Source organism: Coregonus clupeaformis, chromosome 36 (assembly GCF_020615455.1).
Source record: "Coregonus clupeaformis isolate EN_2021a chromosome 36, ASM2061545v1, whole genome shotgun sequence".
NCBI lineage: Eukaryota > Metazoa > Chordata > Actinopteri > Salmoniformes > Salmonidae > Coregonus > Coregonus clupeaformis.
The window spans coordinates 34,970,707-34,996,191 of NC_059227.1; the positions used below are offsets into that span (position 1 = coordinate 34,970,707).

A 25,485-nucleotide genomic window follows, 5' to 3' on the forward strand; every position below is an offset into this window, starting at 1 on the left:
GATTTGTGGTCGTTTTACCCACTGTAGTTGAATGCACTGACTTGTAAGTCTGCTAAAATACCAAAATGTAAAATGTAATGAGAGGGAATATTCTCATAACACAACAATCAAAAATAAGAAAGAAATACACTCAGGTTTTCTGACTCACTACGTTTATTATAGTCGCATACCATAGCTATCAGATCTTTGATTAGCATGTGTGCTGTAATCAATTACATTCAAAACCACCTGGCTTGGGTTCAGCAAACATTGTCTGTGTCCCAAACGGCACCCTATTCCCTCTATAGTGCACTACTTTTGGCCAGAGTCTCATGGGCCCTCATGGGCTCTGGCCAAAAGTAGTGCACTATAGAGTGAAAAGGGTGCCATTTCAGACGCAGCCATTGCCTTTCTGTTATAATGTAGAGTGACAGAGGATTAAGGACTCGGTCATTCTCATCAAATCAAATCAAATGTTATTTGTCACATGCGCAGAATACAACAGGTGTAGACCGTACAGTTTAATGCTTACTTACAAGCCCTTAACCAACAATGCAGTTATAAGAAAAATAAGTAAAAAATAGATAAGTTAAAAAAAAGAAATGATAACAAATAATTAAAGAGCAGCAGTAAAATAACAGTAGTGAGGCTATATACAGGGGGTACCAGTACAGAGTCAATGTGTGGGGGCACAGGTTAGTCGAGGTAATTGAGGTAATACGTACATGTAGGTAGAGTTATTAAAGTGATTATGCATAGATAATAAACAGAGTAGCAGCAGAGTAAAAAAAGGGAATGGGGGAGGAACAATGCAAATAGTCCAGGTAGCCATTTGATTAGCTGTTCAGGAGTCTTATGGTTTGGGGGTAGAAGCTGTTAAGAAGCCTTTTGGACCAAGACTTGGCGCTCCGGTACCACTTGCCGTGCGGTAGCAGAGAGAACACTCTATGACTAGGGTGGCTGGAGTCTTTGACAATTTTGAGGGCCTTCCTCTGACACCGCCTGGCATAAAGGTCCTGGACGGCAAGAAGCTTGGCCCCAGTGATGTACTGGGCCGTACGCACTACCCTCTGTAGTGCCTTGCGGTCGGAGGCCGAGCAGTTGCCATACCAGGCGGTGATGCAACCAGTCAGGATGCTCTCGATGGTGCAGCTGTAGGACCCATGCCAAATCTTTTCAGTCTCCTGAGGGGGAATAGGCTTTGTCGTGCCCTCTTCACGACTGTCTTGGTGTGTTTGGACCATGATAGTTTGTTGGATATGTGGACACCAAGGAACTTGAAGCTCTCAACCTGCTCCACTACAGCCCCGTCGATGAGAATGGGGTGTGCTCTGTCCTCCTTTTCCTGTAGTCCACAATCATCTCCTTTGTCTTGATCACGTTGAGGGAGAGGTTGTTATCCTGGCACCACACGGCCAGGTCTCTGACCTCCTCCCTATAGGCTGTCTCATCGTTGTCGGTGATCAGGCCTACCACTGTTGTGTTGTCGGCAAACTTAATGATGGTGTTGGAGTCGTGCTTGGCCATGCAGTCATGGGTGAACAGGGAGTATAGGAGGGGACTGAGCACCCACCCCTGAGGGGCCCCCGTGTTGAGGATCAGCTTGGCAGATGTGTTGTTACCTACCCTTACCACCTTGGGGGCGGCTCGTCAGGAAGACCAGGATCCAGTTGCAGAGGGAGGTGTTTAGTCCCAGGGTCCTTAGCTTAGTGATGAGCTTTGAGGGCACTATGGTGTTGAACGCTGAGCTGTAGTCAATTAATAGCATTCTCACGTAGGTGTTCCTTTTGTCCAGGCGGGAAAGGGCAGTGTGGAGTGCAATAGAGATTTCATCATCTGTGGATCTGTTGGGGCGGTATGCAAATTGGAGTGGGTCTAGGGTTTCTGGGATAATGGTGTGGATGTAAGCCATGACCAGCCTTTCAAAGCTACAGACGTGAGTGCTACGGGTCGGTAGTCATTTAGGCAGGTTACCTTAGTGTTCTTGGGCACAGGGACTATGGTGGTCTGCTTGAAACATGTTGGTATTACAGACTCAGTCAGGGACATCACCACCCTAAAGGAGCAGTCCCCCAACACTCAGGACCAGTCACCATGGCAACATGCATGGCGCATTAACTGACTAAAACATATTCCCCACCACGTCCACCTCAATTACCTCAAATCCACAACGTGTGCTGTGTGTGAGCGAGAGAGAAAGAGAGAGAGAAAGAGAGTGTGCATGTGTGGGTGCTTGCTTGCGTGCATGCATGCGTGTAACTGTGTGTGTGTGTGCTGAGTGTTAGTGGGTGAAGAAGGGAGGGAGGAAGACGTCTAGGGAGAACGATCAACCCTTTCATATCTACACAGCTCTAGGGGTTTAATAGCAGGCTAACACCTGTGGATCACTGGCCCTGTAACACCTGTGGATCACTGGCCCTGTAACACCTGTGGATCACTGACCCTGTAACACCTGTGGATCACTGACCCTGTAACACCTGTGGATCACTGACCCTGTAGCGCAGCTATGGTAGACGGAGGTAAAAAAAAAAGGCCTTAATTAAGTGCAAAGGATGGTGGGATGGGAAAGTCCAACAAGGTCTGATTGAGATCAAACACTCCAATCTCTTTAATCATTACCTTGATCACTATGAACACACATACGCACGCAGACACGCATGCCTTCCGACTAGACAGCTGTTCAGCGCGTTCATTCCTATCCTGAAGCATAGAAGCAATGGAAACTTCTGCAGCCAATGGAATGCCTCTTCCTGTTCAGGCACTGAAGAGAGGGAAAGGGAGGAAGAGAGCATGTGACAGAGAGAGGAGAAGGAGAAAGTGTTGACTCTGAGATGTACAGCAGTTTTGATGTATGGGACATGGTCGGAGAGAGGAGAGGCAGGGGGAGAACCAATCACCAGACGGAAACCGCAGGAACAATGGTGTAATGGCTTTTCCCGAGCAGGATGTGTGTGTTACAGGTGGGGGGTGGGGTCACATCTGTTTCCTGAGCACCAGGAGATTTCCCCCTGAGAACATAAAGCTCTGCCCAGATTGCATCCCAAATGGCACCCAATTCCCTATACAGTGCACTACGTTTGACCAGGGCCTATAGGGAGTAGTGCACTATGTAGGGAATAGGATGCCATTTGGGATGCAACCCTACTAGTCACCCACAACCAACCCTCTTCCTCACTACTTTATATTGGCCAGATAATGTATATTCCCTCTCACGTTGGACATGGTCAAGATCCCAGTTCCCTTTCCTCCAACCACCAAAGCTCTCTTAAAAGATAACAAGGTCCGGCATACTACCACCTAAGCACCTTACCATTGCCTTTAGAGCGGCAGGTAGCCTAGCGGTTAGAGCGGTGGGCCAGGAACCGAAAGGTCACTAGTTTGAATCCCCGAGCCGACAAGATTAAAAATCCCCAGAGTCCCCGGTGATAATGACAGACCCTGGCCGTGAACCCACTCTCCGAGGGTGTCTCAGGGAGAGTTGGGATATGCAAAAAACACATTTCCAATTCACACATGCGTATTAATACACACTTGTACATGAGTAAAATAGGACAAATATAAGTCCCCACCAAATGATTATTATTTTGTGGACCATGGGAAAAGGGAAGATTGGACACTGCAGATTTTTGGGGATCGATGGGGCCAAACAAAAATGTACAGTAACATGAACGTATTGAACTGTATGTCATTGATCAATTGAGGGCTGAAAATGGTCTGTAATCCCACTGTTATAGAGAGACACACATTTTCTTTGTGTTCATAATCAACAGTCACCATCCCTCTGCTGTTCTGGTCCCAATCTGTTGCCCCATGCCAGCCTGTTGCCCCGTCCCAATCTGTTGCCCCATGCCAGCCTGTTGCCCCGTGCCAATCTGTTGCCCCATGCCAGTATGTTGCCCCGTGCCCGCCTGTTGCCCCGTGCCAGTCTGTTGCCCCGTGCCAATCTGTTGCCCCGTGCCAATCTGTTGCCCCGTGCCAGCTGTTGCCCCGTGCCAATCTGTTGCCCCGTGCCAGTCTGTTGCCCCGTGCCAATCTGTTGCCCCGTGCCAGTCTGTTGCCCCGTGCCAGTCTGTTGCCCCGTGCCAATCTGTTGCCCCGTGCCAGTCTGTTACCCCGTGCCAGTCTGTTGCCCCGTGCCAATCTGTTGCCCCGTGCCAGTCTGTTGCCCCGTGCCAATCTGTTGCCCCGCGCAGTCTGTTGCCCCGTGCCAGTCTGTTGCCCCGTGCCAATCTGTTGCCCCGTGCCAGTCTGTTACCCCGCGCCAGTCTGTTGCCCCGTGCCAATCTGTTGCCCCGCGCCAGTCTGTTGCCCCGTGCCAATCTGTTGCCCCGTGCCAGTCTTTTTGCCCCGTGCCAGTCTGTTGCCCTGTGCCAGTCTGTTGCCCCGTGCAATCTGTTGCCCCGTGCCAGTCTGTTGCCCCGTGCCAGTCTGTTGCCCCGTGCCAGTCTGTTGCCCCGTGCCAATCTGTTGCCCCGTGCCAGTCTTTTGCCCCGTGCCAGTCTGTTGCCCTGTGCCAGTCTGTTGCCCCGTGCCAATCTGTTGCCCCGTGCCAGTCTGTTGCCCCGTGCCAGTCTGTTGCCCCGTGCAATCTGTTGCCCCGTGCCAGTCTGTTGCCCCGTGCCAGTCTGTTGCCCCGTGCCAGTCTGTTGCCCCGTGCCAATCTGTTGCCCCGTGCCAGTCTGTTACCCCGTGCCAATCTGTTGCCCCGTGCCAATCTGTTGCCCCGTGCCAGTCTGTTACCCCGTGCCAGTCTGTTGCCACGTGCCAGTCTGTTTCCCCGTGCCAGTCTGTTACCCCGTGCCAGTCTGTTGCCACGTGCCAGTCTGTTTCCCCGTGCCAGTCTGTTTCCCCGTGCCAGTCTGTTACCCCGTGCCAATCTGTTGCCCCGTGCCAGTCTGTTGCCCCGTGCCAGTCTGTTGCCCCGTGCCAGTCTGTTTCCCCGTGCCAGTCTGTTACCCCGTGCCAGTCTGTTACCCCGTGCCAATCTGTTGCCCCGTGCCAGTCTGTTGCCCCGTGCCAGTCTGTTACCCCGTGCCAGTCTGTTACCCCGTGCCAGTCTGTTACCCCGTGCCAGTCTGTTTCCCTGTGCCCTATTACTGGGTACCATTGTTAGTAATCCCTCACACTAGGGGTTATCAGGGCCCCATTCTCTGGCCTGTGGACACTATTAACCAAGCCTTCACAATGGAGTACAACACTGAGTATACTGTACGTTCCCTTTTCAATGTATCGCACACTTCACACTGAAGCTAGTCCAGAGAACATAGCACTGGAATACAATACACCGTTTTCTGCACCACTAGCCTGGTCCCAGATCTGTTTGTTCTGTATAGCCAATTCCTATGGTCATTCTTGACAATGACAATGACAATGACAAACACAGAACATTATTCTTACATCAGCACAATGTTTAGCATGTGAACCATGACAGAACAGCACTCCTATTAGGCCATGTGATATCCATAGAGAAAGAAGATTCTCTTCCCCACAAACCCCAAACGATGTCCACAGTGGGGCCTACCTACTCTCCAGACCTTAAGTCATGTCAGGACTGTGTTATAATGGAGTACAGAGGCTTCCTGGTGTGAGGCTGTGTCCTAGGCAACGACCAGAGAGAGAGGGATGAAGAGAGAGAGAGCGAGAGAGAGGGGGGAGGGATATACAGTATTTACAGCGCATTCAGGAGTAGTCAAACCCCTTCCCTTTTTCCACATTTTGTTACGTTACATCCTTATTCTAAAATGGATTATATAAAACAAATTCCTCATCAATCTACACACAATACCCCATAATGACAAAGCGAAAACAAGTTTTTTGAACAGTAATAAAAAAAACAGTCATACCTTATTTACATAAGTATCCAGACCCTTTGCTATGAGACTCAAAATTGAGCTCAGGTGTATCCTGTTTCCATTGATCATCCTTGAGATGTTTCTACAACTTGATTGGAGTCCACCTGTGGTAAATTCAATTGATTGGACATGATTTGTAAAGGCACACACCTGTCTATATAAGGTCCCACAGTTGACAGTGCATGTCAGAGCAAAAACCAAGCCACGAGGTCGAAAAATAATTATCCGTAGAGCTCCTAGACAGCATTGTGTCGAGGCACAGATCTGTGGAAGTGTACCAAAAAATGTCTGCAGCATTGAAGGTCCCCAAAAACACAGTGTCCTCCATCATTCTTAAATGGAAGAAGTATGGAACCACCAAGACTCTTCCTAGAGCTGGCCGCACGGCCAAACTGAGCAATTAGGGGAGAAGGGCATTGGTCATGGAGGTGACCAAGAACCCGATAGTCACTCTGACAGAGCTCCAGAGTTCCTCTGTGGTGATGGGAGATTCTTCCAGAAGGACAACCATCTCTGCAGCACTCTATCAGTCAGGCCCTTATGGTAGAGTGGCCAAAAGGATACCACTCCTCAGTAAAAGGCACATGACAGTTTGCCAAAAGGCACCTAAAGGACTCTCAGACCATGAGAAACAAAACCATGAGAGACCATGGCAGAATCCTTACGGTGAAGCATGGTGGTGGCAGCATCATGCTGTCGGGATGTTTTTTAGTGGCAGGGACTGGGAGACTAGTCAGGATTGAGGGAAAGATGAACGGAGCAAAGTACAGAGAGATCCTTGATGAAAACCTGCTCCAGAGCGCTCAGGACCTCAGACTGGGGCGAAGGTTCACCTTCCAACAGAACAACGACCCTAAGTATACAGCCAAGACAACGCAGGATTGGCTTCGGGACAAGTCTCTGGATGTCCTTGAGTGGCCCAGCCAGAGCCCGGACTTGAACCCGATTTAACATCTCTGAAGAGACCTGAAAATAGCTGTGCAGCAACGCTTCCCATCCAACCTGACAGAGCTTGAGAGGATCTGCAGAGAAGAATAGGAGAAACTCCCCAAATACAGGTGTGCCAAGCGTCATACCCAAGAAGACTCAAGGCTGTAATCGCTGCCAAAGGTGCTTCAACAAAGTAATGAGTAAAGGGTCTGAATACTTCTGTAAATGTGATATTTCTGTTTCAAATCTAAAAACCAGTTTTTGCAGAGAGAGGGGGAGAGGGAGAAATAGTGACAGAGAGGCAGCTGACCTATGCCAGCCTATCCCATACACAGGCCGATTGGACACACAACCAGGGGCACAACTTTGGTTTATAAGTGGGGGGGACATAACCTGGCGGGGATCTGGGGGTCCTCCCTCAGAATTGGTTGGGGCATCTAAAGCTAATTTCCTGCATTTCTACACAATCTAATATGACCCTTTTGGGGTCATTTTGGAGTCACTTATTGTAAATAAGAATAGAATATGTTTCTAAACACTTCTACATGAATGTGGATGCTACCATGATTATAGATAATCCTGAAGGAAAAGTTACAGACACACAAATATCATACCCCAAAAAAAATATTAACCTCCCTTGTTAATGTAATGGTGAGAGGTTAGCATGTCTTGGGGGTATGACCAGCTGGCTGGTGTGTTTATGGACATATTCAATCTCTCCCTTTCCCAGTCTGCTGTTCCCACATGCTTCAAGATGGCCACCATTGTTCCTGTACCCAAGAAAGCAAAGGTAACTGAATGACTATCGCCCTGTAGCACTCACCTCTGTCATCATGAAGTGCTTTGAGAGACTAGTCAAGGATCATATCACCTCTACCTTACCTGTCACCCTAGACCCACTTCAATTTGCTTACCGCCCCAATAGATCCACAGACGATGCAATCGCCATCACACTGCACACTGCCCTATCCCATCTGGACAAGAGGAATACCTATGTAAGAATGCTGTTCAAAACTGTTCGCTGCTCTGGCACCCCAATGGTGGAACAAGCTCCCTCACGACGCCAGGACAGCGGAGTCACTCACCACCTTCCGGAGACACTTGAAACCCCACCTCTTTAAGGAATACCTGGGATAGGATAAAGTAATCCTTCTACCCCCCCATAAAAAAAACAAACATTGTAAAGTGGTTATCCCACTGGCTATAAGGTGAATGCACCAATTTGTAAGTCGCTCTGGATAAGAGTGTCTGCTAAATGACGTAAATGTAAATGTAAATGTTCATTGACTATAGCTCAGCATTCAACACCATAGTACCCTCCAAGCTCATCATTAAGCTCGAGGCCCTGGGTCTGAACCCCGCCCTGTGCAACTGGGTCCTGGACTTCCTGACGGGCCTCCCCCAGGTGGTGAAGGTAGGAAACAACATCTCCACTTCGCTGATCCTCAACACTGGGGCCCCACAAGGGTGCGTGCTCAGCCCCCTCCTGTACTCCCTGTTCACCCATGACTGCGTGGCCAAGCACGCCTCCAACTCAATCATCAAGTTTGCAGATGACACAACAGTAGTAGGCTTGATTACCAACAATGACGAGACCGCCTACAGGGACGAGGTGAGGGCTTTGGGAGTGTGGTGCCAGGAAAATACCTCTCACTCAACATCAACAAAACGAAGGAGACGATCGTGGACTTCAGGAAACAGCAGAGGGTGCACCCCCCTATCCACATCGACGGGACCGCAGTGGAGAAGGTGGAAAGCTTCAAGTTTCTTGGCGTACACATCACTGACAAACTGAAATGGTCCACCCACGCAGACAGTGTGATGAAGAAGGCGCAACAGAGGCTCTTCAACCTCAGGAGGCTGAGGAAATTCGGCTCAGCACCTAAAACCTTCACAAACTTTTACAGATGCACAATTGAGAGCATCCTGTCGGGCTGTATCACCGCCTGGTACGGCAACTGCACCGCCCATAACCGCAGGGCTCTCCAGAGGGTGGTGCGGTCTGCCGAATGCATTACCGGGGGCAAACTACCCGCCCTCCAAGACACATACAACACCTGATGTCACAGGAAGGCCAAAAAGATCATCAAGGATATCAACCACCCGAGCCACTACCTGTTCACCCCGCTATCATCCAGAAGTCGAGGTCAGTACAGGTGCATCAAAGCTGGGACTGAGAGAATGAAAAACAGCTTTTATCTCAAGGTCATCAGACTGTTAAATAGCCATCACTAGGCTGCTGCTGCCTATTGAAATCACTGGCCACTTTAAGAAATGGAACACTAGTCACTTTAACAATGTTTACATATCTTGCACTACTCATCTCATATGTATATACTGTATTCTATAATATTCTACTGTATCTTAGTCCATGCCGCTCTGTCATTGCTTGTCCATATATGTATATATTCTTAAATCCCATTCCTTACTAGTTTTGTGTGATTTGGGTATATGTTGTGAAATTGTTAGATATTACTGCACTGTCGGAGCTAGAAGCACAAGCATTTCGCTACACCCGCTATAACATCTGCTAAACACGTGTATGTGACAAATACAATTAGATTTGATTTGATTTGATATTTGACTAACTTTTTCACTCCTCATTATTCATGATTCATTCCGGATTATCCGTAATCATGGTAGCATCCACATTCATGTAGAAGTGTTTAGAAACATATTCTATTCTTATTTTCAATACAAGTGACTTAAAAATGACACAATACATTAATTGAAAAAGAGAGCTCAGATGCAATAATTTAATAACCAACGTTTCGACAGACAAGCTGTCTTCATCAGGGTATAATGACAAACACTGCGGGTCACTCGTTTATATAGTTTCAAAGGACACACAGGTGTCTGTAATCATGGCCGGGTATGGCTTGATATCATTGGTTAATTTACAGATATAAATGTAAATGTTTTCAAGTGTTCTATTCTGCTAGCCATTACCTCGCCTAAACAGGTCTGTGTTTCTTTCGCCTCCACAACACATGATTTACCATTCATTTCTATTGGGCAAAAAAACACAACCAAAACAAACAGCAAATGCATCCAACAAATTTGTAGAGTCACAAACTTTTGACCACTTTAATACATATACAAGTGAATTTGTCCCAATACTTTTGCTCCTCTAAAATGGGGGACTATGTACAAAACGTGCTGTAATTTCTAAACGGTTCACCTGATATGGATGAAAATACCCTCAAATTAAAGCTGACCGTCTACACTTTAACTTCATAGTCGTTGTTTGATTGAGCCAAAATAAGAAAAAATGCCTCACTGTCCCAGAGAAAACGCAAGGAAATTAAGATAACTCATCCAAAGGGCTTTGACTTCTCAAACACGGTAAAAATCTAACACCATATGATGCCCCATCATCTTTTTAATTCAGCCACTTACTTAGATAACTAGCAAGTAAAATGTAGGGGTTGGGTTAACCCAGAATTCTGTGTTTTTCACGCAGGAAAAATATATAAGACGCATAAGAAATATCTTTCTGTGTTTTGTAAATGTAGATGTAAAATGCTTCTTATTGTAATTTCTGCTCGGCATCGGACTAATTTTGTGCTTTAGTTGCACTTCTCCACTCAGATGAGAATTCACCAAAGGGCATTCTGTCAGCAGACAGCGCTCTGACTGATGTGGAGCTAATCTTCTCCAGTACTTTTTTCGGTCTATTGAAGCAAAAAAAGCACTGTTTACTTTCATTCTAAAACGCGACCCCTGTCAATACACAGCTGGACTCCCACTTTCTCCTGTTGTGCTATTTACAAACAAACATGTGACTGGCTCAACTGTTCTGGGGAACTACGGAAAGCTTCATAATGTAAAGTAATGTGACAGGTGAAAAGAAGAACGCGATCTGCTCTATCTCCTAACGTATTGCACAAGCTGACAGCTGGTACTTACTTAAAAAGTAGCTACAAATATTAAAATATATAGAAAAACTTCAAATAAATAGTTTCAACGGTATTGACGGTATCGAAAAGCCGCATGGACACGCTCAACCCTAACCCTGACCCTAACACATTCATGGGCCACCTGGACACACTCAACCCTAACCCTAACCCATTAATGAGCCGCTTGGACACACTTAAGCTGAGAGAGATGGAGAAAGAGAGAGAGCTAGAGAGAGTGTGTGTGTGTGTGTGAGAGAGAGAGAGAGAGAGAGAGAGAGAGAGAGAGAGAGGCAGCTGACCGGACATTCTTCCCTAATCCCTGTTTCCTGACCAATGCCAGCCTCTCCTATCCATGGGCCGCTTGGACACACTCAACCCTAACTCTAACCCATTCATGGGCCGCTTGGACACACTCAACCCTAACTCTAACCCATTCATGGGCCGCTTGGACACACTCAACCCTAACTCTAACCCATTCATGGGCCGCTTGGACACACTCAACCCTAACTCTAACCCATTCATGGGCCGCTTGGACACTGTTGGGCTCGCTCTGGGCTAGATAACAATCACTCTGGCCAAAGGCACAACAAGGTCTTGATGTTTACTCTTTTTTTACTGTTTATTCAAGAGGACCCTCAAAAACAAACAAGATGGCAGTTCAAGATAACCCCTAAGATAAAAATGTCAAATCCACTTGATACAAAGGCACTGGCATAATGCACTGACCAACTCACTGTTCCAGCTTACCTAAAGTTATCAGAACTAAAGCTAGCACCAGAAACACCACTCTCACTCAGCCCCATATACTATCACTTCACCTGGTTCATTGGAAATTACAGCGGCATGAATGTTATCATGCTGGAATGTGGCCCTTTGTTCTAATTCCCACTTTTAGAGTGACCTGTAGGGTAAATGACATTGCCATTTGGGACATGGGGATGGGAAGTTGACACGTGATCAAACCATGATCAAACTATAGTTATGTGATATTTGAATGGATGATTGGACATGAAGTTTGTTGATAGTTTGAACATCTGTAGATCATATATATACGCCTAGGAGACTATCCAAATAAAGTGTGACCAAACCTTATGCTCTGATAGGATATGAAGGACGGTGTGTGTGTGGAAGGTGTTGTGATTATTAGACTACTAACCAGAGCACAGAGCAGGTCAACTGCCTCCAGCACCAGTTCCTGGTGTCCAATCCTGGTCACACCCAGTTCTAGCAGGTCCTGGTGGGAGATCTTCAACAGCTGCTCCCCGTCAATCTTCTCATGCTCAAAGTACGGGGCATACTGCTGTAGGCTGTCATCCAGGCCTGGGAAAGATAGATAGATAGATAGATAGATAGATAGATAGATAGAGAGAGAGAGAGAGAGAGAGAGAGAGAGAGAGAGAGAGAGAGAGAGAGAGAGAGAGAGAGAGAGAGAGAGAGAGAGAGAGAGAGAGAGAGAGAGAGAGAGAGAGAGAGAGAGAGAGAGAGAGAGAGAGAGAGAGAGAGAGAGAGAGAGAGAGAGAGAGAGAGAGAGAGAGAGAGAGAGAGAGAGAGAGCAGAGGGAGAGAGAGAGAGAGGGAGGAGGTGGAGAGAGACAGAGAGAGACAGAGAGATGTTAGACAAAGAGCTTCTTTCTTTCAGAGTCCAAGACCTGTTATGATACCATACAAGTGTTGAAGAAAACACTGGTAGTGAGTCAATACAAGCTATTTACCAGTCTATCACTCAGGCATTTCTCAGGATAGCACTGTCCAGCAATAACCAGAATCAAACTGATCTCTGACCACTAGTGACCCCACATCTTGCCCCCCAGAATCAACCTGATCTCTGACCACCAGTGACCACACATCTAGCCACCCAGAATCAAACTGATCTCTGACCACCAGTGACCACACATCTAGCCACCCAGAATTCCACACCGTGCACATAGCAGCAGCGGTTATGACCATCACATACAGCATCTCATCTGTTGTTTAGACCTTCTGGCCCGAACGGCATTAGCAACTGGTCCCCAAAACAGACATGTTTGTAAATAGTGAAGAAAAAAGCAACTGCCACCACATGGGACCATTAAAATCACAGACAACCGTTGCTCCATTTGGCTTGGAATGCCGCGCTACACTGACAGATGACTCACTTTGACACTGTGTTCCAAATGGCACCTTATTTCTTATGTAGTGCACTACTTTTGACCGGGGGGCATAGGGAATAGGGTGCAATTTGGGACACATCGGGTTAACCTTTACACAACCAAAGTAATGTTTCTAAGTGTTTTGACCTTTTACGAGGATAGAACTGCTAAATATTAGATTCAATGCTCATTCTAAAATAAATGAGCCCTGTGGCATTGGGTGGCGATGTAGGTGGGCGAGGAGTAATAGACGGGCCAGCTGACAAGGCTACTTGTCTATAAGGTTGTAATGAAGGGATAACGTAACTAGCATGCAGGATCAGGTTTCAGACACCTGAGGAGGGCAATAATCTCTCTGAACAGCAAGTGAGGGCCAGCCAATGTCACGCTACACGGCCCATTACCTGTTAATGATGACACACAACAGGTGAATCCCAAATGGCACCCTATTCCCTATACAGTGACCAGAGCCCATCAAAAGTAATGCAAGATTCTCAAATTAATTTACAGTCATAAAACATTTTTATCATTCTTCAACAAGATTTAACCTCAACCGTCTTAGGGTTTGGCTCAGTCCTATGTTGGGACAAACTTCAAAGCCCAACCAAACTTTGGCTTAGTGCGGATTACCCTGTTGAAAAATCTCAAAACATCCCTGTTTTCCTGCTTTAGGAACGCTATTCAAAAATAAAGACTTGTTGACCATTCCAGCTGAGCGTTAATGACTTAACAGTCACTATGATTACAAGCGAATACGTCCCCACACACATTCAATATTTACATTGAGAGATCTGTGACCAGGGAGAGTATGTTGCTCTCAGTTACAGTATACTGTACCTTCTAAAAGACACCAAAGAACTGGTGCAGTTGGATGTCGATACAGATGTAGGATCTTAATTTTAGCCAGTATGCTAAAATAAAATAATCCTAGCAGCGAAAGGAAATGTGCATTTTATGTTGATTATAATTAATGGACATTTTTGTAGGGGATTGATACATTTTTCGTAAGGGAAGATCAAGTCTGAAATTTCTAAGTGAAAATTACAAACTTCAGAAGCCTTTTAAAATCTCAAATACACTAGTTTTAAATGTGCTGCATTGCAGGAAAGTTGTCCTGCAACAGTGATCAAATTAAGATCCTACATCTGTATATAGGCTGCTTTGGAAATGAGTGAAGCACAAAGGGAGCTAATTGAGGTTATTTAAGTAGGCCTAGTGATGCAAAAATATCATTGTTTGTGTACTAGCTGTCCTTAGCCGAATTAAATTGTACTCGTACAGCCTGGTCAAAAGTAGTGCACTATATAGGGAATATAGTTTGTTTATCAGGGGATGTAGCTCCGTTCGTAGAGCATGGCGTTTGCAATGCCAGGGTTGTGGGTTCGATTCCCACAGGGGGGCCAGTATGAATAATGTATGCTCTGGATAAGAGCGTCTCCTAATGACTAAACATAAACATCATGCTTTCACATAATGTGCACAACCGCAACATAATCTAATCTTCCCTCAATGGATACATGTAGCAGCAGCTCTTAGGTCATCAACACATCCGCTCGGTGTGAAAGCCCCTTAACACACTGTACATTTCACACGTGAAAACACTCCAGAAAACAGTCAGCCAAATGAAAAGCCTTCTAATCTGGACACAGATCATTCCCAGCCCCGATCTCCCAAATCCTGTGGCTAACAAGCACACAGCAGAGTATTAGGGGGGCCTAGTTTCTCAAGGTTTTGTTACAAATGAGGGACTGGTGCAAGGCCTCTCTCTTTACACCTCTCTCTCCTCTTTCTCTCTCCTCTTTCTCTCTCCTCTTTCTCTCTCCTCTTTCTCTCTCATTCACTCAGTCTCTTTACTAGCCTTCTTCCCATGAAGTATTCACAGCTCTGGCCCTCTGCCCTCACAACCAATGAACTGACAGTGGGCTAGTTGTTTGTGTACAAAAGGCAGTAGCACTGTACGACTCTATTGCTTTTATACTGACCAACCTCTAACAGACAGAAGCATCTTCATTGTTTTCACTGATCTATTGACAGTTGACAGAACCCCAAGATTCCACAAATGGCTCCAACTTGAGACAGCCCTTCAGATAACTATGAGAACTTGATAAATTAGAACTGAATTCCCCCGTGGACCAGTCAAATCTATTATCCTGTTTTATCTCTTCTCTATGCATGTTCACAAAACCAGTGTTATAAAGGAGTGTTTAAGTGTTTATGATGAAGGAAATAACCCCTTTACAGGATGAACCATGTCGTTTCTACACTCTTATAAAAAAGGGTTCCAAAAGGGATCTTCGGCTGTCCCCATAGGAACCAAAAGGGTTCTTCAAAGGGTTATCCTATGAAGAACCCTTATTGGTTCTAGATAGCATATTTCTTTCTAAGAGTGTATGAATATTGACCTCTTCATCTGATTAGGGAGATTTCTGCAAAGAAAAAGTGGGTTACTGAGAAAGTCGTTGAGGTCAGTAAACTATTGTGCATGGCTCAGGCTGCAATCACATTCCACAGCAAAATCCAGTTAATCATTTATCAGAAACATAAAAACAAACAAAACCCAGACACATCCAGAATTTGGTTGCTTTCCTCATCAAGTGTTTCACTTCCCTTGCCTAGTAAACCATATTTGATGTGTTTGCGAGACTATGTTGTGAGTGGTAACATTTAACCAACCAACTGTGATATGTGTGTTCATTAACAAGCTAGCAGCATGCACCCTGTCTATATTCAATAGGTTTGATAGAAGTGAACACTTCCTCTGTCTAGTTCATCACAGCACACAAAGGCACGTGTTGTGCTGTATGGGGTTGACAGGCAATAAATGAGTGGAGTTTGGACCTGCAGAGCTGGGGACAACATAGGGAATATTTACTTCACCCCTCACAACAGAACAGAGGTGGTGGTGGTCGTCAATCGAAAGGAAGAGAGAGTGATTCAAAAGCATTCAGACTATTTATAAGACGCCACTAACCCATTCAGACTATTTATAAGACTCCACTAACCCATTCAGACAGGAAACGAGAGAGGAAACACCCAATCTCAGGCAAACAGATTCATGAGGAAAAAGGATTTCCTTGACCACACAAAACAATTGTGTGTGTGTGTGTTCTGGGAAAAATCCAGAATTAGCGTAATAGTAGCTTATCCTGTTCAAAACAACCAGTCGCAGACAGTACCTACTCTTCACAGATCTCTCCAACGTTTGGGGAGTAGCGAAGAGGTTACAGGGTTGCCTTAGGTAGCAGGGTTAATTAATGGCATTTTCGTTCCCATGGAAACACTTCTTCTGACTGATATAAACTGGATGGAGACACTGTGTCCCAAATGGCATCCTATTCCCTATATAGTGAACTACTTTTGAACAGAGCCCTAGTGCACTTTAGAATGCCATTTGAGACTCAGCCACTGAAGAGAAAGTTTCCATGCCCCGCTATTTTGAGAAATGATTAGACATAAAATAGTCATAATAATAATATGAAATGAATAACAGCCTCTCCTATCTATGTTCCCATGTACGTCAGAGAAACTAATGGTAACACATAACCAGGATGTATGGTTCTGAGTGAGTCAGTTCAGGCCAACCATTATTGTGAACTGCGTAGTGATAATGTGGTCAACCATTAGTGTGTACTGCGTACTAATAATGTGGTCAACCATTAGTTTGAACTGCGTAGTGATAATGTGGTTAACCATTAGTATAGCATCATGCCAATAACTCATTCAGTGTTACGTGTAAATGCAGCTGCCTATCCTGACTATCTTATGTTATTCAATACAAATACTTTGAAGAAGCTCTGGTGGTGTCATTAAGCTGTAATCAATTTAAACAACATGGCCTTGTAGTCGTTAGTGACCAGTGGTCACACATAACTGCAACAGGTAGGTAAGCGTATGTGACGTGTCACCCTTTGGACTGTGGTAGTAGGTGGGCCCGTAATAATAAGGAACAATTAAAAAATAAACAGGAAGAGGAGGTTGATCTGTTTCCTCAGAGGCTTGGTTGGGTTCACTCCTGATAAGGTGGTGGTAAGGTGAAAGAGTCTTATGGACATTTTTGTAGGTGTTGATACATTTATCGTAAGGGAAGATCAAGTCTGAAATTTCAAAGTGAAAATTACAAACTTCAGAAGCCTTTTAAAATCTCAAATACACTCGTTTTAAATGTGCTGCATTGCAGGAAAGTTGTCCTGCAACAGTGATCAAATTAAGATCCTACATCTGTATATAGGCTGCTTTGGAAATGAGTGAAGCACAAAGGGAGCTAATTGAGGTTATTTAAGTAGGTCTAGTGATGCAAAAATATCATTGTTTGTGTACTAGCTGTCCTTAGCCAAATTAAATTGTACTCGTACAATTGTATAGTTTGTTTATCATGCTTTCACATAATGTGCACAACCGCAACATAATCTAATCTTCCCTCAATGGATACATGTAGCAGCAGCTCTTAGGTCATCAACACATCCGCTCGGTGTGAAAGCACCTTAACACACTGTACATTTCACACGTGAAAACACTCCAGAAAACAGTCAGCCAAATGAAAAGCCTTCTAATCTGGACACAGATCTTTCCCAGCCCCGACCCCTGTTCCGACCCCTGTTCCGACCCCTGTTCCGACCCCTGTTCCGGTAAAAAGCTTAGGGATGGGGCTAGAGAAACGTGACCACTCTCAAATTCATAGACAGAGCTATGGATGCAAGGACTGGCCATCCATGATATCAAAATGATAGTTTTAGGTGTTTGTTTAGATTTACAATGTTTACAAACATTGGAGCTTATATGTTGGGTTCTGATAGGGTTGAACTAAGCTCATGAGGCATTTATGAGATATTCTTCAAGAATCAATGGGTATACACTACCGGTCAAAAGTTTTAGAACACCTACTCATTCAAGGGTTTTTCTTTATTTTTACTATTTTCTACATTGTAGAATAATAGTGAAGATATCAAAACTATGATATAACACATATGGAATCATGTAGTAACCAAAAAAGTGTTAAACAAATCAAAATATATTTTATATTTGAGATTCTTCAAATAGCCACCCTTTGCCTTGATGACAGCTTTGCACACTCTTGGCCTTCTCTCAACCAGCTTCATGAGGTAGTCACCTGGAATGCATTACAATTAACAGGTGTGCCTTCTTAAAAGTTAATTTGTGGAATGTATTTCCTTCTTAATGCATTTGAGCCAATCAGTTGTGTTGTGACAAGGTAGGGGGATATACAGAAGATAGCCCTATTTGATAAAAGACCAAGTCCATATTATGGCAAGAACAGCTCAAATAAGCAAAGAGAAATGACAGTCCATCATTACTTTAAGACATGAAGGTAGTCAATACGGAACATTTCAAGAACTTTGAAAGTTTCTTCAAGTGCAGTCGCAAAAACCATCAAGCGCTGTGATGAAACTGGCTCTCATGAGGACTGCCACAGGAATGGAAGACCCAGAGTTATCTCTGCTGCAGAGGATAAATTCATTAGAGTTACCAGCCTCAGAAATTGCAGCCCAAATAAATGCTTCACAGAGTTCAAGTAACAGACCCATCTCAACATCAACTATTCAGAGGAGACTGTGTGAATCAGGCCTTCATGGTCGATTTGCTGCAAAGAAGCCACTACTAAAGGACACCAATAAGAAGAGACTTGCTTTGGCCAAGAAACACAGGCAATGGACATTAGACCAGTGGAAATTTGTCCTTTGGTCTGGAGTCCAAATTTGAGATTTTTGGTTCCAACCGCTGTGTCTTTGTGAGACGCGGTGTGGGTGAACGGATGATCTCCACGTGTTCTTCCCACCATAAAGCATGGAGGAGGAGGTGTTATGGTGTGGGGGTGCTTTGCTGGTGACACTGTCTGTGATTTATTTAGAATTCAAGGCACACTTAACCAGCATGGCTACCAAAGCATTCTGCAGCAATACGCCATCCCATCTGGTTTGGGCTTAGTGGGACTATCATTTGTTTTCCAACAAGACAATGACCCAACACACCTCCAGGCTGTGTAAGGGCTATTTGACTAAGAAGGAGAGTGATGTAGTGCTGCATCAGATGACCTGGCCTCCACAATCCCCCGACCTCAACCAAATTGAGATGGTTTGGGATGAGTCGGACCGTAGAGTGAAGGAAAAGCATTCAACAAGTGCTCAGCATATGTGGGAACTTCTTCAAGACTGTTGGAAAAGCATTCCAGGTGAAGCTGGTTGAGAGAATGCCAAGAGTGGGCAAAGCTGTCATCAAGGCAAAGGGTGGCTACTTTGAAGAATCTAAAATATAAAATATATTTTGATTTGTTTAACACTTTTTTGGTTACTACATGATTCCATATGTGTTATTTCATAGTTTTGATGTCTTCACTATTATTCTACAATGTAGAAAATAGCAAAATTAAAGAAAAACCCTTGAATGAGTAGGTGTTCTAAAACTTTTGACGGGTAGTGTATATCATTCATTTATTAGTCCAGAAAATTTATGTAGCAACTGCAGATTGACCCTTTTAAGGTAGCCTACCAGTGGGCTCATACAAGGTGACAGTTGAGCTTTGGTTGTCAACAGCACATAGTGAGCACCTGCACGTTCAAGTAAACATAAACCCTTCTACCCGTTGGCACACAATTTCCTTTCATCAAATGTCATTTTAAAATGGCTTTAAAGATGAGACTTAATTGCTGCCCAAACAAGCAATAAAACACTTTGTTACAAAGTTTTAATTCAACAACTAGGGTGCTTCTAATAGATACCGACTGTCAAATGCAACTTTTGTTGCTATTTGTAGCACTGTTATTCACTCATTCTCAGTCAACATTCTCAAGAGGGGGCAATTTTGAATTTAATTTAATTGGTTACTAAAACCAATCAAAATCAAATCGTATTTGTCACATGCTTCGTAAACAAAAGGTGTAGACCAACAGTGAAATGCTTACTTACGGGCCCTTCCCAACAACGCTGAGAGAAAAAAAATAGAATTAAACCAGAAAGTTGAGCAATTAATTAATTAACAGGCAATTAACTATGCTATAGCCTAACAACAAATTATATAACTAAAGTGAAACAAACATAGGCTATTCAAAAATGTATTACACATTGGGCTACTCTGATGGCAACAGTGTATGTTAGAATTAGGAAGGCTAATCAACTCACCTCTTATCCAATCGACAACTTGTTTAGAAGTCCACTTTGTTATGGGATCCATTTCTTTGAAATTGTGCTCTCTAAAATTGAATCGGCTTTTTTTTCTTTATCTTTTAAGTTAGCTTTGGTGAAAAATCAATAATTCCACATAGTAGGCCTAGTAGACATGTCACTACGACGAAATCCCGCTTCAGCCCGGACGACAGACTGATCGCATGGGGGGGAAACAATTTACAGAGCACGGTGCAGCAACGCTAAAATGAGAGGGGGCGGGAATATCCGATTACAGTTCAGGTCATCAACCGTATTCAACTAAAACCGTTACATATATCAATTCTACTAGAGTCTATTGCAGGCAAATAGCGAAGTTTATTGCGAAACTTCATGAATGTATTAATCAACAGGTTTCTATGAAAATAATACAATACACTAACCTAACCTACTATTATGAAGAAAATGTGTGTTGTTAGAAATTTATTTTCTAATGTAGGCTATCTCAAACTTTCTCAGGACAGATTCTCACACAACAGTTTGATCTAGTGGTCTCTAATTAGACTCCTCATATTTTCTAAGTCTCAAACCATCTATTCATGTGTTGGGTGTTGCCTGATGTGACTTTTTTTTAGGTCCCAAAGGTTTCCCATGGGAAGAGAGCAGGCAACATTGATGTGGGGGCAGTGATATCACCCAAGACATGAGGGGACAGGCCTTTTAAGGGTTTTATGGGGAGTTTGGGTTACATGGGTTATGAGAAGAATTTTATAATGACAAGGGTGTAAACGAACAACAACACCATTTATTGTGGGTGGGTGTCATGTTTAATTTAATCAATAAGTTCATAATGAAAAAATAGTTTTAGACTGGATAAATGACAGGCTTTGCCATTATATGTAGAGATATTGTAGCATTCATTTGTCTGGCAATACAATTCACAACCTGTAAAACATCTTGAGAAGTAACAGTTTTATTTAAGGGAAGACTGCCCTCTTCTGACAACAGGAGGTTGGTCGTCTTCTACTACTGTCTGTAGACTAACCTCCTCCTACCCACTGGGCACACACGGGTTGAATCAATGTTGTTTCCACTTCATTTCAATGAAGTTACATTGAACCAACGTGGAATAGACTTTGGATTGATCAACCCAGTATCACAGATTATTGTGAAATAGACTCTAATTGCTTGTTGGAAATGTGTGACAGGCACACGAAAAAGTATTTTTTTTCGTGTGCAGTACACGATTTTGTATACAGTGCATTTCAATCACAGATAAAGACAGAAACGAGGGAGGTTCTAGAGGAGGATGGGTGGGCGTATAATGCGAACATCTAGCAAGCCAAAGATTGTGTGTTTGAATCTCATCACGGATAACTACAGTACCAGTCAAAGGTTTGGACACACCTACTCATTCAAGGGTTTTTCTTTATTTTTTACTATTTTCTACATTGTAGAATAGTAGTGAAGACATCAAAACTATGAAATAACACATATGGAATCATGTAGTAACCAAAAAAGTGTTAAACAAATTTTAGATTTTAGATTCTTCAAAGTAGCCACCCTTTGCCTTCACAGCTTTTCACACTCTTGGCATTCTTTCAACCAGCTTCACCTGGAATGCTTTTCCAACAGTCTTGAAGGAGTTCCCACATATGCTGAGCACTCGTTAGCTGCTTTTCCTTCACTCTGCGGTCCAACTCATCCCAAACTATCTCAATTCGGTTGAGGTCGGGTGATTGTGGAGGCCAGGTCATCTGATGCAGCACTACATCACTCTCCTTATTGGTCAAATAGCCCTTACATAGCCTGGAGTTGTGTTTTGGGTCATTGTCCTGTTGAAAAACAAATTATAGTCCCACTAAGCCCAAACCAGATGGGATGGCGTATCGCTGCAGAATGCTGTGGTAGCCATGCTGGTTAAGTGTACCTTGAATTCTAAATAAATCACAGACAGTGTCACCAGCAAAGCACCCCCACACCATCACACCTCCTCCTTCATGCTTCACGGTGGGAACCACACATGCAGAGATCATCCGTACACCTAATCTGCGTCTCACAGAGACACGGCGGTTGGAACCAAAGATCTCAAATTTGGACTCATCAGACCAAAGGACAGATTTCCACCGGTCTAATGTCCAATGCTCGTGTTTCTTGGCCCAAGCAAGTCTCTTCTTATTATTGGTGTCCTTTAGTAGTGGTTTCTTTGCAGCAATTCGACCATTAAGGCCTGATTCACGCAGTCTCCTCTGAACAGTTGATGTTGAGATGTGTCTGTTACTTGAACTCTGTGAAGTATTTATTTGGGCTGCAATTTCTGAGGCTGGTAAATCTAATGAACTTATCCTCTGCAGCAGAGGTAACTCAGGGTCTTCCTTTCCTGTGGCGGTCCTCATAAGAGACAGTTTCATCATAGTGCTTGATGGTTTTTGCGACTGCACTTGAAGAAACTTTCAAAGTTCTTGAAATTTTCCAGATTGACTGACCTTCATGTCTTAAAGTAATGATGGACTGTCGGTTCTCTTTGCTTATTTGAGCTGTTCTTGCCATAATATGGACTTGGTCTTTTACCAAATAGGGCTATCTTCTGTATACCACCCCTACCCTGTCACAACACAACTGATTGGCTCAAACGCTGTCGGTATTGTTCCTGTGTTCATGCTTTATCGCCACTGTTACGCTGTCTCGTTTCATGTTTGTTGTTTTATTAAACGTTTCACCTGCACCTGCTTCTCGACTCACAGCGTCATTGTTACAAACGCATTAAGAAGGAATTAATTCCACAAATTAACTTTTAAGAAGGCACACCAGTTAATTGAAATGGATTCCAGGTGACTACCTCATGAAGCTGGTTGAGAGAATGCCAAGAGTGTGCAAAGCTGTCATCAAGGCAAAGGGTGGCTACTTTGAAGAATCTCAAATATAAAATATATTTTGATTTGTTTAACACTTTTTTGGTTACAATATGATTCCATATGTGTTATGTCATAGTTTTGATGTCTTCACTATTATTCTACAATGTAGAAAATAGTAAAAATAAAGAAAAACCCTGGAATGAGTAGGTGTGTCCAAACTTTTGGCTGGTACTGTAGTATTTTAGCTAATTAGCTACTTTGCAACTATTACTACTTTTTAGCTACTTTGCAACTACTTAGCATGTTAGCTAACCCTTCCCCTAACCTTAACCCTATAACATAACTCCTAAACCTAACCCTTTAACTACTTAGCTAGCATGTCAACTAGCCCTAACCTTAACCCCTAAACCTAACCGTATCCCCTAACCCCTAGCTTAGCTAACGTTAGCAACCTAGCTAGCCTAGCTAATGTTAGCCACAACAAATTGGAATTTGTGTAATGTACACAAATGTGTTGTGAAAAAATTAAATTGTGTAATACACACGAAATGCATTGTGATGAAAATCGTGTAAAAAACATGAAAAAGTTGACTTTTTGGGGGGACTGTCATGAATTTCGAATAAGTAATTTGTGTCTATTTCACAATAAGCTGTGATAGTGTGTTGGAATTCATGTCTGTGCCCAGTAGGTAGTAACAGATGTAAGATCTTAATTTGAGCCAGTTTGCTACAGCAAGAAAATAATCCTGCAGCAACAGGAAATGTGAAATATTATGTGGATTATAATTAATGGACATTTTTGTAGAGGTTGATACATTTTTCGTAAGGGAAAAATAAGTCTTGAATTTCAAAGTGGAAATTACAAACTTCAGAAGACTTTTTAAACCTCAAATACACTACATGTTTTAAATGTACTGGATTGCAGAAAAGTTATCCTACATCAGGTTGATCAAATTAAGATCCTACATCTGTACTTACTTTAGCAGTTGGAGAATACTGACAGGGAAGTCAATACTAACTCCCCCAATATACCAACTAAAAACATAGTCAGCATCTACAGTATCTCCATAACTAACCTGCTTAGATTGGCTATTTAGAACAAGCATATCCCTTCAGAACAGCACTTTCTTTACGTGACTATGTAGGTGAGCTTGTAATTACATACATACAGAATACAATATAATAGGATCGCTATGCTCAGACTAATCCATCACTATAACATTAGGCTCGCTATACAGACTTGTACTGTATATACAGGATTAGTTGGGTATTCATTAATGAATGCAATGTAAAATTTGTTCAGACATTGACAAGTAAGCCCTGCTCTGCCGAAATATAAACTTGTTCTGACCAATATTTTCCTTTCTATGCTTGACACGCTTGTGTTCCAGGGTATTGCTATGCTGTAGTTTTCCACAGGCCAAGACTGATAGAACAAAATAATGATTTGTTTGGAGGAAATTCACTGTGGGCCAGGAAAATGTATCGGTGTTACAAGGGCACGGCGCTCAGGTTCATCAATGCAGCAGTTTGTCCTTCAGTTGGTTTTGTTGTTGAGAGTGGAAAACCATGTCGTGTATGAGAGCTACACGGAGACGAAAAATAGACATTATCTGTAACAAGAGTTTGTGTGTGTGTGTGCTTGCATGCGTGCATGCGTGTGTGTACAATTTATTGTCTAAACAATAAGATAATCTTTTGTACTGTATATGTGTGTGCAAGATAATAAACCGGCAATGTCATAAAAGGTTTTCTTTTTGGTCCTTGACTTGGCGTGCCTCCACAATATACAGTACAATCTCCATCAATGCCTTTGTAACACCTGTTTCTTTCAGTGCAGTACGCTTTACGCTTACATTTTCATTTTCGTCATTTAGCAGATGCTCTTATCCAGAGCGACTTACAAATTGGTGCATTCACCTTATGATAGCCAGTGGGACAACCACTTTACAAATTTTTTATTTATTTATTTTTGGGGGGTAGAAGGATTACTTTATCCTATCCCAGGTATTCCTTAAAGAGGTGGGGTTTCAAGTGTCAGTGTATCTCTAGACGTCCAGTGTTCAGATGAGACTTCCTGTGTGACTGATGCATTCTTGTTCTGCCTTGAGCATTGGTGATAATTTGTGATTGTGAAATATCAAACTGTGGGGGCGACAAAACAAACCCAGGCAAGACATAATGTAAACAAATCCAGGCAAGACAATGTAAACAAACCCAGGCAAGACATAATGTAAACAAAACCAGGCAAGACATCATAACATGCTCTATCTGAGAGTTCTCAAGCAGCTGCTGGGCCAGCCACCCTTCGATCCAGCCTGGTCTCATAGACTAGACGTAACATAGTAAATGTAAATCAGAGATGCTCAAATTACTATGCTATGCTACGTTTGGTACGGTTACATAAGACAGAAGGTTACTTAGGGCAAAAATTAAAGGAGAGTGGTTGGTTGGTTGGTCGGGGCGGATGGGTGGGTGTATAACGCGAATGTCTAGCAACCCAAAGGTTGCGTGTTCTACTCTCATCAGGGACAACTTTAGCATTTAGCTAATTAGCAGCTTTTCAACTACGTACTACTTTTAGCTACTTTGCAACTACTTACCGTGTTAGCTAACCCTTCCCCTAACCTTAACCCTTTTAGCTAACCCTTCCCCTAACTCTAACCCTAACATGAACCCTTTAACCTAACTCCTAAACTTAAACTTAACCCCTAGCCTAGCTAATG

At 43.6% G+C, this 25,485-nt stretch overlaps 1 protein-coding gene across 1 annotated transcript in view; it reads right to left on the bottom strand.

The window, feature by feature from the left end:
• Positions 1-20,133, bottom strand: part of LOC121552472 (connector enhancer of kinase suppressor of ras 3-like) — a 31,406-nt gene extending 11,273 nt beyond the window's left edge. The window contains exons 1-2 of the mRNA XM_045211400.1: positions 19,923-20,133; positions 11,817-11,980 (exon numbers count right to left, since the gene is read on the bottom strand). Coding sequence (XP_045067335.1) covers positions 11,817-11,980; positions 19,923-19,974 — 216 coding nt within the window. The 5' untranslated portion in view covers positions 19,975-20,133. The remainder of the gene's footprint in view (positions 1-11,816; positions 11,981-19,922) is intronic.
• Positions 20,134-25,485: the final 5,352 nt, after the last annotated feature.